General features: G+C 39.9%; 1 protein-coding gene across 1 annotated transcript in view; it reads left to right on the forward strand.

Annotated features, from left to right (window-relative positions):
- Positions 1-18,087, forward strand: part of LOC148871041 (AP-2 complex subunit alpha-1-like) — a 150,505-nt gene that overhangs the window by 55,691 nt on the left and 76,727 nt on the right. Inside the window, exons 7-8 of the mRNA XM_088973311.1 lie at positions 6,379-6,450; positions 6,565-6,657. Of these exons, the coding sequence (XP_088829437.1) occupies positions 6,379-6,450; positions 6,565-6,657 (165 nt within the window). The remainder of the gene's footprint in view (positions 1-6,378; positions 6,451-6,564; positions 6,658-18,087) is intronic.

The following is an 18,087-nucleotide window of genomic DNA, read 5'->3' on the forward strand; positions in this document are numbered from 1 at the left end:
TGGATTGTCTGGCATCCAAACCTTCCCATTGGATTATTTGATGCCTTTGATCATATGACTGGGAAATCGGGTGTGTTCTCTTCCCTTTCTCAAATTTCCACATCACAAATTGTTACGTTTGCTAATGGGTCTACCTCTCCCATTTGTCATGTTGGTAATGCTCACGTTGCATCTCTTGCTTTATCATCTATTTTACATGTGCTTTAATTTCCATTTAATCTTATGTATGTTAGTAAATTAACCAGATCACCTAATTGTTCTATCACTTTTTACCCTTCATCTTGTGCTTTTGAAGATCTCAAGATGGGGAAGAAAATTGGTGGAGGGCTTGAAACTGGTGGATTGTATTATCTTGATGATGGTGGCCCTATAATAGAAATTCAGACCTCTCTTACTCTTCTCTAGTGGCATTGAAGGCTTGGCCATATATCTCTTAACGCCCTCAAGTTACTTGTTTCGTTGTTGAGTCATCTTTCTTCTTTGTATATGAGTTGTGCTAGTATAGGAAACATCATTGGGTTTCCTTTAGTCCTTTTGCTTTAATCCATTTGGAAAATTGGGGTCTAATTAGAATTGAGTGCTATAATAGTTAAAAGTATTTTGTCATTTTTGTTGATGACTGATCAAGGATGAAAAGGATTTATCTTAAGAAAGAAAGAAGTGAATTATCCTCTATTTTTCAAAAATTTCATGCTGAAATTCACACTCAATTTGGTGTTCCAATAAAACTTCTTTGCTCAGATAATGGGAGAAAATACTTTCTTACTTTGTTTCAACAACATTTGGAGCATCATGCTATCATTCATCATATTTGTTGTGCATCCACTTCACAACAAAATGGGGTGGCTGAATAGAAGAACTGTCATTTACTTGAGATAGCTTGGTCTCTTCTTCATCATATGAATGTTCCTAAATGGTTCTGGAGTGATGCAGCACTTAAAGCTTGTTTCTCATTGATTGGATGCCCTCATTCATCCTTGATGATTGTTTTCCCTCTTCTATTCCCACCTTATCTCCATTTCGTTTGACTCCTAGAATCTTTGGTTATGTGTGTTTTGTTCATAATCTAGGTCTTGGTTTAGACAAGTTGGATGTACGCTCAACAAAGTGTATCTTCCTTGGCTATTCTAGGACCCATAAAGGGTATAAGTGCTATAATCATACTACTCATAAATCATTTTTTTGTCTTGATGTCACATTTTTTGAGTTTGTGTCGTTTTTCTCTTGTCCTAGTGTTTCTCTCTCTCCTCCAGTGGTTCCTCTTCCAATTCTAATTGATGATCCCATTCTAATTGTTCCTATTGTGACTGAGTCCTCACCTCCTCCAGTGCAAACTCATACTGAAAGGCCACCAATCTGGCAAGAGTATACTCATCAACAAACACCGGCTCCTCTTCTAGTTTCTACTTCATTAACGGATCCCATAGTTGTTCTTACCTCAGTGTTGCCTCCTTTGGACATCGAGCTTCCCATTTAGGGCTGTTAATGGGTCGGGTCTGGTTCAGAACATGGTAGATCCATCTCAAACTGACAATAAAAATGTGCAGGATTGGGATGAACTAGACCCTATTGGGTCTATGCTTTTAGAACCAATACCGAACCGATCAATAATCGGGACAGTCAGTTCTAACTCGACAAGATCTGATAACAACTATTTCTCTTTTATGAATATTCAATAGACAGAAAACTCCAGGGTTTAGACCAGACTAGTGGTTCTTGAAACTAATCTAAATCCCATAGATAAGATGTTAAATGTTTAAAATTGGAAATGTCCTATTAAAAGGTGTGTTGTGTAGGGAAATAGATTGGAAGAGTTATAACTTGTAACCGATCTAAATCTTGTAGGTGTGTTGGGAAATGCCTTGGATTTATAACAAGCGACAATGAACAAACAACTTAAATTGATAATAAAATGAAAATAGAGTATTTAGAGAGAAATGATGATGAGAAAAACAATTAGATAATAAAGAGCAGAAAATAGATTAGAGAATGACATAATGAAACCCTTCTTGGCGTCAAATCTGTTGTTGTTCATAACTAATGGCGATTCACATCAGTTTGCAGTTCTGAAACCAAGCATATATGATATATAATATTACATTGTTCTTAATCGGTTTGGGACAGCCTAAACCAATTTTGACACAATAATAATCGAGACACAGGACTTGGAACCAGAACCAACTCAACGGAACAAAACTGGGAACCAGAACTGATATATAATCAGTTCAGTCAGGTAGACCCAATTCATTGACAACCCTATTCCCATTGCATTGGGAAAATGTAAGCATATCTGTACTTTTCCCCAACATCTAATTATGTTTCTGTTTCTCACATTTCTGCTCCCCATTGTCATTTTGTTTCTCTTTTGTCATCTATACCTATACCTAGGAATGTCCAAGAAGATCTTACCTCACTAGGGTGGCATCAGGCTATGGAAGATGAACTCTCTACCCTTGAACAGAATCACAGATGAGAGCTCACCACTCTTCCTCCAGATAAGCATGTTGTAAGTTGTAAATGGGTGTATATTGTCAAGTACTTACTAGATGGTAGGGTGGAGCAATTGAGTTTGTGTTTTGATCTCGCTAGCTGCTATGTATGAATGGCCACTATTTTAGCTTGACATTAAAACTGCCTTCTTGCATGGTGATAAGGTGTGTAAGCTCAAGAAGGCAATTTATGGGCTGAAACAGTTTGCTTGTGCTTAGTTTGGCATGAAGCAATGTCAAGTTGACCACTCAATAATTTAGCTATGATTCCGAGGCTAGAAAGATTTTGTTGGTGTATGTAGATGATATTGTTATAACTAGCAGTGATAGATTGGGGATTGACAAGTTAAAGGCCTTTCTACAAGATCACTTTTAGACAAAAGATCTTGGAAGGTTGAAATATTTCTTGGGTATGGAATTTCCTAGGTTGAAACAAGACCTCAATTTGTGCCAAAGGATGTATGTTCTTAACCTACTAGAAGAGATAGGGATATTAGGTGCTAAACCAGCTGAAACACTTGTGGAGCCAAACATTAGGTTGAGCATTGATGCAGGTGAAATGTTTGATGTTCTTGGAAGGTATAGACATTTAGTGGGAAATCTAAACTGCTTAACTATTATCTGACCAATTATCTCCTTTATAGTTAGTGTGGTAAGCCTGTTTATGCAAAATCTACAAATTATTCACTGGAATACATTTCTTAGAATTGTGCGGTATTTGAAGGGAGCACCAGCCCATGGGTTGTTGTACAAGTTCTAAGGGAGTCTTGAAATAGTTGGTTACGCTGATGCAGATTTGGGATGGTTCAGTGTCTAGGTCCACTACATGGTATTTTACCTTCTTTGGAGGAAATTTAGTGACATGGAAATGTAAGAAAAAGATTGTTGTAGAAAGTAGTGCTGAAGATAAATATAGGGCCATGGCACACACTACATGTGAGTTATTATGGTTGAAAAACCTCCTGCAGGAAGTTGGGTTCTCGGTGAACAGCCTTATGAAATTGTATTGTCACAACCAAGCTGTAGTCAATATCTCATCCAACCTAGTTTTTCATGAGAGGACAAAGCACATAAGGTTGATTTCCATTTTATAAGAAAGTCCTTGCTGGAGTGATAAGCACAAAGCATGTGAGCTAAGGAAATCAGTGGGCAGACTTGTTTGCAAAAGATTTGAGTTTGGGAAGAGTAGATTATATATGTAACAAGTTGGGTTTATATGACATATACCCTCCAGCTTGAGGGGGAGTGTTAGAGTTGGCTAAGTAGGGTTGTTTTAGCCATTCTTCTCTTATTAAATTGTGTTTTGTTCATTTTGTTTTACTTTAAGTTACATGTCCCATACTTGAGTAAGTGCGTATTAGTCTTTGTATTCTTTGGACAATCTATATATAGTTGAGGTCGGCTGGGGTGAGAGACCATTCTCTCTAGTTTAGACAATTGTTTCTCTTGTCTCCTCTTCTCCTTCTCTTTCTCTTTTCTTTCTAACCCAAGATTGCAATCAATACACACACACACAATCTCTTTTTCTCTTTTCTTTCTAACCCAAGATTGCAATCAACACACACACACACACTTTCAATAATTAAGTGACAAATGTAAATTTCAATACAGCTACAGATGGAGATAAAACGGCTTATCCAAAAATTACAATTTAGCCCCAAATAGTTGATTTCCCCCAACTCATTGTTTAGCCAATATATTAGCCATACCGTTAGCTGCCTTTTTGACCCATTGGAATGTTACATCCATATCCCTATAAAGCCATTTAATTTTCTTCATTTCATTGTGAAATTTCCAAAAGCCATTTCCTTTATTTTGCAGCCAATTGATCAGAAACTGAGAATATCCTATGATCAGCTTGGAAAGACCTAATTCCTTTACTTTGACTACCCCTTTCTCTACTGCCGATAGTTCTGCCTTCAAAGAATCCCCAACACCAACCAAACCTGAATACAATGCCACAACATGACCAAGCTCATTCCTGAATAGACCTCCAATCTTTGAGAGTCCTGGATCCCCCTACTACTACCATCAAAACTCAATTTTATCGATCCTTGTGTCGTCGGAGTCCATAGCACATTACTTCTAGGTTTCACTGAAGAGTAGCTACCTACCTTCAATCAATTCCTCACTAAATTTTCCACAGAAAAATTTTCCTTCTTTTTTTTTCAGGAAAAATTCTTGCATTTCTCCCCTCCCAGATAGGCCAGGGCATTGCAGCTCTGAGATTTCTCCACATGATTCTACTCCTTTTCAGTCAGACAAGAGAATTAGGAGCATAGAGGCTTGACAAATTGGAAGGAGGATCCCACGTGCAACCAAATAAAGCAAAAATTCAAGCCCAAATACTTGAAGTAAAAGGGAAGAGATTAGTAAGTGAAAGCAGGTTTCTCTATTAGCCTTGCAAAGAAGACACCAATGCAAAGGAAGAGAGAAGGAATGTCTCTTTTTCTGTAGCAAGTCATGAATGTTAATTTTCTTATAATAAACCTTCCAATTAAAACCTCTTACTCTTGGAGGAATTGATTTGGGCCAAATTTCTTTAATAGGGAATATATTTAAAGGGGACAAGGGGTTGACCAAAGCCTTGAAAAAGAAAGCACAGGAGAAGAAACATGAAGGAGAAAGGGTCCAAACATATTTGTCAGGATTCAGGGGGTCCAAACATATTCTGTCAAATACCAACAGAATCTTAGAATCTCTTAAACCTCTTTTGAAGCCCAAACCCACCCAAGACCAATACTAGACACTAAGGGAACTATAAACTTAGTGAGGTTCCCTTTTGAAAGAAGACAAAGCATACAAAGATGGAGCAAATTTTTAAATGAATCTGAACCCACCGAGGTTTGTTTCAAAGTTTAACTAGATTACCCGAGCAAACATCATTTCTGATAAAAGGAAGAAATTAAAGGAAGAAGATAATTGATGGCTTTCCATAGAGCCATTGTCCAACTGACCATGAATGCTGATAATCACCTTGTGCCCCAACATATCCTTATCTAGAGGCAATTTCCACAACCACTTTCCCAGCAAATCTAGATTCCTTAGTGTAATATTGCCAATGCCTAAATCACCCATTGCTTTACTCCTACAAACCACTGCCCACTTAATCAAATGGCCTTTTCTTGTTTCCCTTGGTTCCCACAAAAAAACCCTCATTATTTTCTCATTCACTTTACTCACCTTCATAGGAATCCTAAACATTGAGAGGTAATAAATTGGGAGGTTAGGTAAAGTGGATTTAATCAAAGTAATTCTACCCCCCGAGGAAATATACCCTCTTTTCCATACAACAAGTCTCCTAGAGAATCTATCACTGGGTTCTAGAAGGACAATTCTCTAGGGTTGTCTCCCAAAGGTATTCCAAGGCACTTCATTGGCCAACTTGAAATTGAACAATCTAAGGCCTTGCAGAGTTCCTTGATACCCCATCCACGTTTACCGCTGCAATTACAACTCTTCTAGTAGGGCTTCAAGTGCTTCACCTTGGAAAGTGATCCAAAAGCATCTTCCACTTTTCCTCAATCATGTCAGGTTTGATCTAAACTCATGCAATAGAATTAACTTTTGGGAAGACTTGTGGGTGGGGGAAGCTCCACAAAGGTTCTGTTTCCTTATCTGTTTGCTTTTTCTTCTCTTAAGGGTAAACCAATCTCTGAGTTTTTATTCCCCTCGTAGGATGAGTCAAATGACGTAGTAGGTGTTAAAACTAATTCCTCCTTTTTGAACTTGTTAACTGAACGTTTGTAGTTTGTTATCGTCTCTGTATGCATGCATTAGTTAGCTGGGTCATGAAAGCAGATTCTTTGGAGGTGATATCCTTGAAATACTTAGCAACTTCTTGATGTTTTGATAAGCAAAGCCTTTTGCTAAAAGTTGGTTTTTGCAGGTTAAGACAATGAGGGCTCTTCAGTATTTTCCAACCATTGAAGACCCAAATATTAGAAGATCATTGTTTGAGGTCTGTCTTTTCTCATGTAGTATAATGAAATTGTTCTGATGTTTAAAGAAAATATTGACGTTATTTACCTTTCAATTTGAAAAATCTGACTAACTATTTTATTGGTGATTGTAGGTTTTGCAACGTATTTTAATGGGAACTGATATTGTGAAAAATGTTAACAAAAACAATGCATCACATGCCGTTCTTTTCGAAGCCCTTGCACTGGTAACTTTCTCATTTTGGTTCCTTTCTTTCCTTGCATAAGGAATATTGCAGTTTGAGATTGGTAGTAATTTGATTTATAGGGGTTCGATTTTATTAGGCACAAATAGAAAAGGGGGAACATAAAATAAAAAATAATGAAATAAATATTTCAAATGATAACTACCAAGCTGAGCTAGAGATGCATCTTCCAGAAACAACCATAATTGCAATTCAAAACATTGGAAATTGGTGACCAGATTTCCAGGTTCAAGTGGCCTACATTGTTAGAAGTTGAATGAACTTCCTTACAATACATTTGATCTATAAAATGACCTCTCTTCTTGTATAATTGGTAACAAAGAGACCACCCACTGGATGAAATTTATTCTGTTCTGCAATCTGGGCCCTTCAGGCATTGGAGGGACATTTTGGGGGTCACAATGGAAGCAAATTGGCCATAAGTATTGTTAGAATTATAGGTTGCAGAACATGACTGTCTTTATTTTACATAATCAAGGGTACCTTTGTAATTTTGCCTTCTATTATATAATAAAAATAAGTGGGGTGGCAGTTGAGAGATTTTTTTTCTCAACTAAACTGAACCCTGTATTCTTCTCTTCTCTCTTATTCCTTTGTTTTTCTGATTTCCTTTTATTTTTATATTGGGCTGTGTATTTGCCTATTTGGTTTGAAAGAAAAGGTAGGGATCTCCATGGGAAACAAAAGTGGGCTCAGGATTTACCTAAGAAGCAAGGCTCAGATGTAATTAGAAGACCCGAGCAACAAGGTACCAAGAAACACTACATGGCAAATATGGTTACTCGGGAGAATCAGCCCTCCACTTCTACTGTGCCTCAAACACCACATAGCCAACACAACTACTCTAGATTAGACCCAAGGGAGGATATTGTAAACTCCTTCCGTGACCATTTGGAGCTTTATGGTAGAGCATTTCGCCAGATAGATGCTCCTCCCACCACCTCTTTTGCATCCATATCAGGTAATCTTGCCATAGCTTTCCATGTTGCCTCACACGACCTTGACTCTCCATGGATCATCGATTTTGGAGCGTCAAAACACATGACTGGTATGTCCTCTTACTTTCAAACTTATCACCCTCTTTCCGGAAGAGATAAAGTGAGACTAGCTGATGGATCATACACTTCCATAGCTGGTCAAGGAACTCTCTCTCTTCCCCTCGGCCTTACTCTTTCTGATGTTCTTCATGTTCCAAAATTCCCTATGAATTTGTTCTCAGTTAGTAGTGTTACAAATTCCTTGAACTGTTCTGTGACTTTTTTCCCTACCTATTGTGTGATTCACGATCTGGCCTCGGGGAGGATGATTGGTAGGGGACGTATGGTTGATGGACTCTACATGCTAGAGAATACGACTGGCCTTCATGTTACAGAGTCTATGAGTCAGTTCAAAAAGAGTAAAATGTATTTGTGGCACTGTCGTCTGGGTTCATTTGTCTTTTGAGGTCTTGAAATTGGTTTTCCCAAAACTGTGTAAGTCAATGTTTGTTTCTAATTTTTCTTGTCAAACGTGTCAGTTAAGCAAGCATTGTAGAACTCAATTTCCTTAAAGAAATAGTAAATCTGAGTTTCCTTTTCATATTGTGCATTCTGATGTGTGGGACCCTGCTACTTTACCTTCTGAGAGTGGCTACAAGTACTTCATTACCTTCATTGACGATTATTCCAGATACACTTAGGTATATCTAATGCGAACCCGTGAGGAAGTACCGAAAATTATCCAAGATTTTCAGCGGATGGTCTTCACTCAATTTCAGATCGAGATTCAAATATTCCAGCCAGACAATGCAAGAGAGTTTTTTCATAGTGACCTCACGGAGTTCTTTGCTTCACATGGCTCTCTTCATCGGAGCTCTTGTGCCCGTACGCCACAACAAAATGGTGTGGCTGAACGGAAGAACCGACACCTCCTTGAAGTGGCACGGGGTTTACTACTCCACATGAATGTTCCCAAACGATTTTGGCTTGAGGCTGTCCTTTGTTCTACATACCTCATTAACCGATTGCCCTCTCGTTGGTTAGAGTACAAAGCCCCACATCAGCTTCTCTTTCCTAAGGCCCCTCTTCTCTCTATCCCTCCTCATGTTTTTGGTTGTCGGTGCTTTGTCCAAAACCTATCTCCCACATGGGGGAAATTGGACTCTCGTGCTATCCCGTGTATATTTCTTGGCTACTCATTCTCTCAGAAAGGGTATCGTTGCTTTGATGCTGTTTCTCGGAGATTCTATGTCTCCATGGATGTTACCTTCTTTGAAGATGAGCCCTTCTTTCCTGTTTCTCCTTAGGGGGAGTGTAGGCATGAGGAGAAACTGGTTCAACTTCCTCCTCTTCCTAATCCTTCTCCTTCTCCCCCTTCTCTTCTTGATTCTCCACCTTTCTGTGTTTTTTCTCATCGTCATAAAGGCCAACCAAGTTCAAGAGTTGTGGAGAATCCAGAAGCTGTACCTCAAGTGCCATCAAACTCCTCGGGGGAAGATCATACTCTCTCAGGTAACTTGACTCCCAATGATAGTCCTGACCTCCCTGTTGCTAATGATTTTGACCTTCCTATTGCTCACAGGAAAGGTGTTAGGTTATGCACCACAAAACACCCCATTTCCAACTTTGTCTCCTATGAGAACATCTCACCTTCATTTCGTGCCTTCCTTACCTCCATTGACAGTATCCCTATTCCCAAGAATGTGGCAGAAGCTCTCTCAGTACCAGAATGGACAAATGCCATGAAGGAAGAAATTGATGCTCTTCATAAGAATGGCACGTGGGAACTTGTTGATCTCCCTAAGGGTAAGATTCCAGTTGGATTTAAATGGGTGTTCACTGTTAAGCATGGGGCTGATGGGACTGTGCAGAGGTATAAAGCTCATTTAGTGGCAAAGGATTTTACTCAAGTATATGGAGTTGATTATGCAGAAACCTTTGCCCTGTTGCCAAAATGAACTCTATTAGAGTACTTTTCTCTCTTGCTGCCAATCTGAATTGGGATCTACATCAACTCGACATCAAGAATGCCTTCTTGAATGGTGACCTTGAAGAGGAAGTTTATATGGCTCAACCCCCCGGTTTTTTGGCTCAAGGAAGTGAACAGAAAGTGTGCAAGTTAAAGAAGTCTTTATATGGGCTGAAGCAATCACCAAGAGCTTGGTTTAGCAGATTTCATACTGCAGTTCAGCAGAGGGGATACAAGCAATGTCAGTCAGATCACACACTGTTTGTAAAAAGGGTAGAAGGTAAAATGGCTGCCCTAATGGTATATGTGGATGACATAATTGTTACTGGTGACTAGGAGGATGAAATTCAAAGTTTGAAGGGCTTCCTTGCCACTAAGTTCGAAGTGAAAGATCTAGGACCTGCCAAATACTTCCTTGGAATTGAGGTTGCCTGATCAAAAAAGGGTATCTTCATCTCCCAAAGGAAATATGTCCTAGACTTGCTTAAGGACACTGGAAAGATTGAGGTTAAACCAGCTGACTCTCCCATTGACCCCAACCATAAGTTAAGTGACAGCCAAGGTGAACCTCTTAAGGATGTGAAGCAATTTCAGAGGCTTGTAGGAAGATTGTTGTACCTCTCTATGACTCGTCTAGACATAGCATATGCTATTGGTGTCCTCATTCAGTTCATGCATGCACCTAGGTCCACCCATCTTGAAGCAGCAGAGAGAGTACCTCGGTATCTTAAGAAGTTCCCGGGTGCTGGTTTATTATTCCAGAAACATGTACACTTGAGGGTTGAAATTTACACAGATGCTGATTGGGCTGGATCTCAAAGTGGCAGAAGGTCTACTAGTGGTTACTGCACCTTTGTAGGAGGGAACCTTGTTACTTGGAGGAGTAAGAAGCAAACCGTGGTAGCTAGATCCAGTGCTGAAGCTGAGTACTGTGCAATGGCACACGGAGTAGCCGAAGGTATGTGGATAAAGAATCTATTGGGAGATTTGGATTTTCCAGTTGGTAAACCCATGACTTTACTCTGTGACAACAAGGCAACTATCAGTATTGCTGCCGACCCGGTACTACATGATAGAACAAAGCACATTGAAGTTGACAAGCATTTTATCCGAGAGAAAATCATCACAGGCAAAGTACGCACTCCATACATCAGCTCTGAAGACCAACTAGCAGACTTATTTACAAAAGGGCTAAACCATTCCAGATATCAAGGTCTCTGTGACAAGTTGGGCATGATTGTTCACAGACTTAGTACCCGTAGGGGCATTTTTGTAATTCTGTAGACATATTGTTATGTACGGCCAGAATAGTATAAATGCAAAGCTTCACTCGACTGAAGCTATGTTTTTGAGGCCTTAACTCTGTAGCCTCTTCTTTTCCTTCTTCTTCTTCCTTCTTCTTCCCTTCTTTTCCTTCTCCTTCTGCTCAACAGGTCATTAGTTAATGTGATTGGGCCCAAGGCCCATTAGTTTATGTTGTTTTTTTGAGCTGTTTTTATGTTATGAACAGTAGCTGCCCCATTAAGGGCATATTAGTCTTTGTAATCAATCTTTTTTATAAGTATATAAGATAATGAGTGGGGCGGCCAGATCATTATTCGCATCTCCCCATCTCTTCTTCTCTTCTCACTAAGAACTCTTTCTTTCTTTCTTCTTTTGCACTGTTATCAAATCAGATTATTGTTTTCTCTTTTTCTACTTAGTATAAGAGGAATTTTTTCATTCTTCCATCATGCAGCTTTAGATCAGATGACTGCATGGTGAGTTAGAGAGCTGATTGAAGACTTCAAAAGTGCCTAGTTCTTGGATTTTTTTGGTGGATCTAGAACCCTTCGTGTCAGATCTTGGGTTGGTCATCGAAATCAGGAAGAATTGGAGGAGGAAGAGTCTTGATTGCAGTAGGACTCTTTATTTTTGACCTAGGAAGGGGCACTCTGGATTTTTTAGACTTATTGGTGTTTTTTGAAGGGAGCAATTTGGGTTCTAGAGTTTTTTGAGGTCTTTGGTGGGCGTGGCAGCCTTTTCTCTTGTTTTTATTGGCTTCCACAGAGACAGGAATCTTTGTGAGCGAAGGTTTTTGGGTACCAGAAGGTTGGTCGAGGCCTCTAAAAGGGATAAATCTATTTTCTTTCATCTATAGTTGATTTCTAAACTATTCTGGGAATTATGGAGGGCAGTGGAGTTGGGTACAAGTCTACCAGTAAAATGGGACTAGGTGGAGGAGGTGCTAGTGACCCTTTGGAGCAAGGACCATCACTACAGTTAGGTTGGATGGTACAAACTATTTGGAGTGGTCACAATCAGCCAAAATGGCTATTGGTGCTCATGGAAAATTGGGGTATGTCACTAATGAAGAAAAGAAACCTGAGACTAACTCTTCCTAGTGGGTGTAGGTGAATTACATGGTGATGACCTGGCTGTGCAATACTGCAATTCTATGTTACCCCATATAAGCAGAAGTTTTCTATGGGCTAACATAGCTAAGGAGATCTGGCCTCTGGGGTGGAGTTGCAGTGTGTTTTTGAATAAGTATATTACTTGAGTAACTTGGTTGTTGTGTGGTTCAAGGATTGGTGTGATTGGCTATGTGTATAGACTAGTGGTGATTTGTCCCTTGTATGGTCCCTGAATCGTGAGAGGTGGACAGCACTAAATAGTTTGTGGTTAAGTTGCTGTGAAGCTGTGGTATTCGTAGAAATTCCGAGCAGTGTGTAACTTGTGTGCAGTGATAGTTTTGTTTTTTTGCCTACAAGGTGTTTGTTTAGTGGTCTATAGCTGTTGCTAGAGGTGGTGGGGGAGATGGAAGAAGTGCTGAGGATGGCACCATAAGTGGTGGTAGACATCTACAGGTGCGTGAATGTAGCTATTCTGCTATTGTGGCCATAAAGAACATACAGTTAAATTCCGTTATGACTTGTATGGCTCATAATCTATGTGGGATAATCATGCTATAGTTGGAGATCATTTCGGTAATGTTACATCAGTTGGTGGAGCACCTGCTTTAGGAGGTGGGGAGGAGAAGGGATTAATAACTATCACACATGAGGAGTACGAGATGCTCCACCTCCCTTCTTTTTCTAGTACTACTACCCTTTCTAAATTAGGTATAACTGGTATAGTTTCTTGTCCTCAATCTACACCTTGGGTAATAAGCTTTGGAGTTTCAGACCATATGACTTGATCTCTAGATTTTTTTATTCCTTTATCTCCTCATATGTCATAGAATGTCACCTTTGCTAATGATACAACTTTCTCCATCATCGGTACCGGTAATGTGTCTCTTGATTTTGATGTTACCTTATCTTCCATGTTATATGTACCCAAATTTCCCTTTGGTCTTCTGTCTATGAGTAAGCTGGCCAAATATCTTAATTGGTTAGTCACCTTTTATCCTACTTATTGTGTCTTTCAGGATATCAAGATGGAGAAGGTGGTTGGTGGCTGACAGAAAATTGGAGGATTGTACTATCTAGATGGTGATGGTGGTTTATAGAAAGCTCTTCACTACACCACTTATCACCAAACCCAAAGCTCCTCAAAACCTCCTGAAGGAAGGACCAGTCCACCCTGATCATACACCTTTTCCATATCAAGTTGACACACTAACCCTTTCTTTCTATTTCTTCTATAGTCCTCCAAGCTTTCATTGGCTGTAAGGATTTGATCACTGATTTGTCTTTCCCCAACAAAAGCCCCTTGATTCAAAGATATTAAGGAAGGAAGCACTGCTTTAATTGTTCGAGAAAGAACCTTAGTGGTTATCTTATAGAGACTATTCACCAAATTGATGGGTCTAAGTTCACTTGGGTGAATTGCATCTTGCTCCTTAGGAATAAGAGCAATAAAAGTAGAATTCATCCCCAGGTTAATCACATCTCTTCCAAAAAATTCATTGAACACCTTTTGAATGTCCATCTTTAGGAAATCCAAACAGTCCTGATAAAAGGCCATTGTAAACCTGTCTGACCCTGGAGCCTTGACTCTTTCCATAGAAAAGATTGCTTCCTTAATTTCCTCCAAATAAAAAGGTCTTTTCAGCTACACCTTATAAGCCTCCGTAAGCTTTGTCCACTCCAACCCATCTAAACTTATCCTCTGAGAAAGGGGCCTTGTAAAAATTGAAGTGACCCACAAAAGCCCTAGCTATTTCCCTGTGTTGAGTTAGAGATTTTCCATCCACTTCAAGTTTGGATATGAAGTTCCTACTCCTCCTAGCATTTGCCATTGCATGAAAGAATCTTGTATTTCTATCTCCTTCCTTTATCCATAGGTATCTCGACTTTTGCCTCTAGTTGATCTCTTATTTAATCGAAATATCTTCCAATTGCTTTCTTAGTGACCGCCTTTCAACTCTGTCATTTTCCCCGAAAATTCCTTCCCCTTCCTTAGCCAACCCAACTGCTCAAGCCGGGTCTTGAGTTTCAAGTTGGGTCACGTGACCCTTTAAAGAAACATGTGCGCAGGTCCTGTGTGCTGTTGGGGGACGAATCTTATGGTCTATCTTTGTCCCCAGCTGCTTGTGTTCGTTCGCCTCTCCCCCAGACGAAGACGACAATCAAAGTTTCTCTTTCTCAGGTTGCTGGCACTGCATCTACGCAAGGGAAGAAGCTTCAATGGAGATCGGCTACTGAAGGGAACTCCACAACACCAGAGAAGCTGAACCCTCGTCACAATAGGATCGCACAAGGAGATTCTGACGATGATTCAGAATGGGAGGTTTTGAGTGATGTGGAAGAAGATGGTGGAGACCTGCTGTCGAGTATAGGCAGTATCAACTCAACAAAGGCCTGCAAGTTCACAGATTTTGAAACTTTTGGAACTGAATTGCTCTTTAATGAAGAAGGTTGTACTGAAATTCTGGAGGCACAGGCTTCGGGGGATTGTGACTCTACTGCAGAAAGTGGGAGCCCTACAGGTGATTCTCAAAGAGAAGAAAATAGAAACAAATAAAGAACAAAGGCAAGGTAGCAATGTTGTGGTGCAGAAAGTGGGAGCCCTACAGGTGATTCTCAAAGAGAAGAAAATAGAAACAAATAAAGAACAAAAGCAAGGTAGCAATGTTGTGGAGTTGGGTATCTAGTGCAAACCGACCATGGATCCACTTGAGGAACAACTCTCCCCAACTACATAGGTGAATACTGTACCTGAACTCAAACCTTCGGGGTTTGTTTTTGGAGTAATCGATGAAAACCAGATTCAGGATCATGGAGTTCCTTCCCCCTTCCTCTCAATCCAATTCCTTCTCCCTCCACACTTTACTATCAAAATTCATTTGATATTGATCCTTGTAGTAATTGTTGGAAAGTAGAAGATTGACTCTGATTAATTCTCCATAATCTTAGGTCCATCAGTTTAGGAAACATACATAAGTTAGTTTCCTAGAATCATGGGATATTAATTGGAGAATCCCACTGATCTAGAAATTAGTTTTCTAGGAAAAGTTTGTTTCCTATTTTATCGCCCTGTAAGTTAGCTCTGTAATTCTATATAAAGCTGTGTACATGCTCCTTCCAAGACAATACAATCAATTCATTTTTTCTCTCAAATTTTCTCATGGTACCAGAGCTGATCACGACCTAACCTACACATAGTATCTCTTTGGTCATCTCTGCTGCTGGTGGTTCAAGAACTCTCTAACAGTATTTGGGAGGTTCTTGAGTGTCCTTGATTCTTTTTTGAGATCGGCTACATATCTGAACTCTACATTTTTTTCTTCTTCTGGACTGCTGCACCATCGGATTCATCCTTTTTCTTGGATCTCTTTGTAGAGACATCGGATCAGTCTGAAATCTTATATCTGGTGTTGGCCATAGCAGATTTACTGAACCCCTTTGGTTTGGTTTGGATCAGTTTTGATTTTGAGAGGTTTCGATCCACTCTTCAGTTTGGCGGAGCATTACAGTTACCTTTTTTGGACATTGGCTGAAAGATTCTTTAGGCGTTCATCGCCAACCCTTACTAAATTTTTCAGACCTTCATTGTCTGTTTTTCTCTCTTTCTTGAAGCCCGCCCAATATGTCAGAATCCACTGTATCAAATACCACTGCACAATCGGAAGAAGACTCCTCCCATCAAGCATCTGGCGACCCGCAAAACATTCAGGCAGCATATAGGTTGAACGGGAAAAATTATTTGAAGTGGTCTCAGTTTGTGCAAACTTATTTAAAGGGAAAAGGAAAGCTTAGCCATCTCTTAGGGACGGGACCGAAGGAAGGAGATCCAAGATTTGATGCATGGGACGAAGCTGACTCCATGATCATGTCATGGTTATGGAATTCAATGAACCCTGAAATCAGTGACACGTGTATGTTTTTATCCATGGCTAAAGAGATCTGGGATGCCGTCCAACAAACATATTCAAAGGCACGTGATGCAGCACAAGTGTACGAAATTAAAGTCAAGACTGGAGTGACTAAACAAGGCAGCAAGACAGTTACCGAGTATGCAAATTTACTGCAGAACCTGTGGAAAAAACTCGATCATTATCGGTGCATTGAGACTAAATGTGCAGCGGATGCAGCAATCCTAAAGAGTTTTGTCGAAAAAGATCGCGTTTATGACTTTCTTGCAGGACTCAATGCAGAATTTGATCAAGTTAGGGTCCAGATTCTTGGAAAAGAAGAGGTACCATCCCTAAATGAGACTATTTCTCTGATTCGTGCTGAAGAAAGCCGTAAGGGGGTTATGCTTGAACCCCAAGTACTAGAAGGTTCAGCCATGGCTACAAGGAAGGAACAACCGAAAATACTGGGAGGAATGAAGACAGATTTGTCCTCTGCACGGGACAACAAGGATTCTCTTTGGTGTACCTATTGCAAGAAACCAAGGAACACCAAAGAGAAGTGTTGGAAGCTGAATGGTAAACCATCGAACAGGGAATGGGGCTACCGAGGAGGACAATAGAAGAGTCGAAATCAAGCTAACTTCACCACAAATCAGCCAAGCCAAGAAAAGCCTCCAGACAAGACCGAGTTCAATAAGGAGGAGATCGAAAAGTTAAGGGGGCTTCTGGGATCGTTGGAGAAACCTAGTGGTGCAGGCTCTCTTGCAATCTCAGGTAAGTTTTCTATTCCTCACAGACTAAATATCTCAGATGAACCTATTAGGGATGTATGGGTTATTGACTCAGGAGCCACAGATCACATGACTCACTCCTCACTACATTTTAGCACTTATACCCCCTGCCCAAGCAATCGAAAAATAGCCATTGCAGACGGTTCCCTTACTACCGTAGCTGGCCTTGGGGATATCCATATTAATCCATCACTTACACTAAAAAATGTCCTTCATGTTCCCAAATTGTCCACTAACCTGGTATCCATCCAAAAACTCACCCATGACATGAACTGTAATGTGCTTTTCTATCCTTCTTACTGTATATTTCAGGACCAGGATTCGGGTAAGAGGATTGGACTTGCTAAGGAGAAGAATGGACTCTACTATCTTGAAGAATCATGCAAATCAAATATTGTCCAGGATAAGTTATCTCTGTCATTCCTTTCATCATCCAACAAAGACACCATTTGGCTTCATCACTTGACTAGGACATCCATCTTTTGGAATTCTGAAAACTATGTTTCCCTCCTTGTTTAAAGGATTGAGTGTTGAATATTTTCATTGTGATGCGTGTGAATTTGCAAAGCACAAGCATGTGCCCTTTCCAATCAGTAACAAGAGAAGTTCAGTCCCATTCTTTTTGATCCATAGTGATATATGGGGACCCTCCACAGTTCCAAATGTGTTTGGCTCACGATGGTTCGTCTCTTTTATTGATGATTGCACTAGGGTCTCTTAGATCTTTCTTCTTAAATCTAAATCAGATGTAAGTAGTGTACTCCCAAATTTCCATAACATGATTCAAAATCAGTTTGGGGTCAAAATCAAAAGATTTAGATCAGATAATGCATGGGATTATTTCAACCAAACTTTATCCCCATATTTTCAAAAAGAAGGGATTATCCATGAATCCTCCTGCATTAATACTCCAAAACAAAATAGAGTAGCAAAAAGGAAGAATGGTCATCTACTAGCTACAACCCGAGCCTTACTTTTCCACCAGCATGTTCCAAAAACTTATTGGGGGGAAGCTGTGCTTACAGCCGCATACATTATAAATCGATTACCTTCGAGGGTGCTGGGATTTAAAACACCAATGGAAACACTTTCTCAAATTTATCCCGATCTACGTGCAACAAATAATCTCACCCCAAGAATCATTGGATGCACTGCTTTTGTCCATGTCCATAGCCATAATAGAGGGAAGTTAGATCCAAGAGCCGTCAAGTGTATTTTTGTGGGTTATTCGTCCACCCAAAAGGGTTATAAGTGTTACCACCCACCTACCAAAAAATTCTGTCTCTATTGATGTCACTTTTGAAGAAAAAACACCATATTTCACTCAACCTTATCTTCAGGGGGAGTCCTTGTCATTCAGTGAAGATAAGGACAAAGATTTGTTCCCGCTTG

The sequence above is a fragment of the Nelumbo lutea genome, chromosome 2 (assembly GCF_056320005.1).
Source record: "Nelumbo lutea isolate HS-2025 chromosome 2, American lotus-T2T, whole genome shotgun sequence".
NCBI lineage: Eukaryota > Viridiplantae > Streptophyta > Magnoliopsida > Proteales > Nelumbonaceae > Nelumbo > Nelumbo lutea.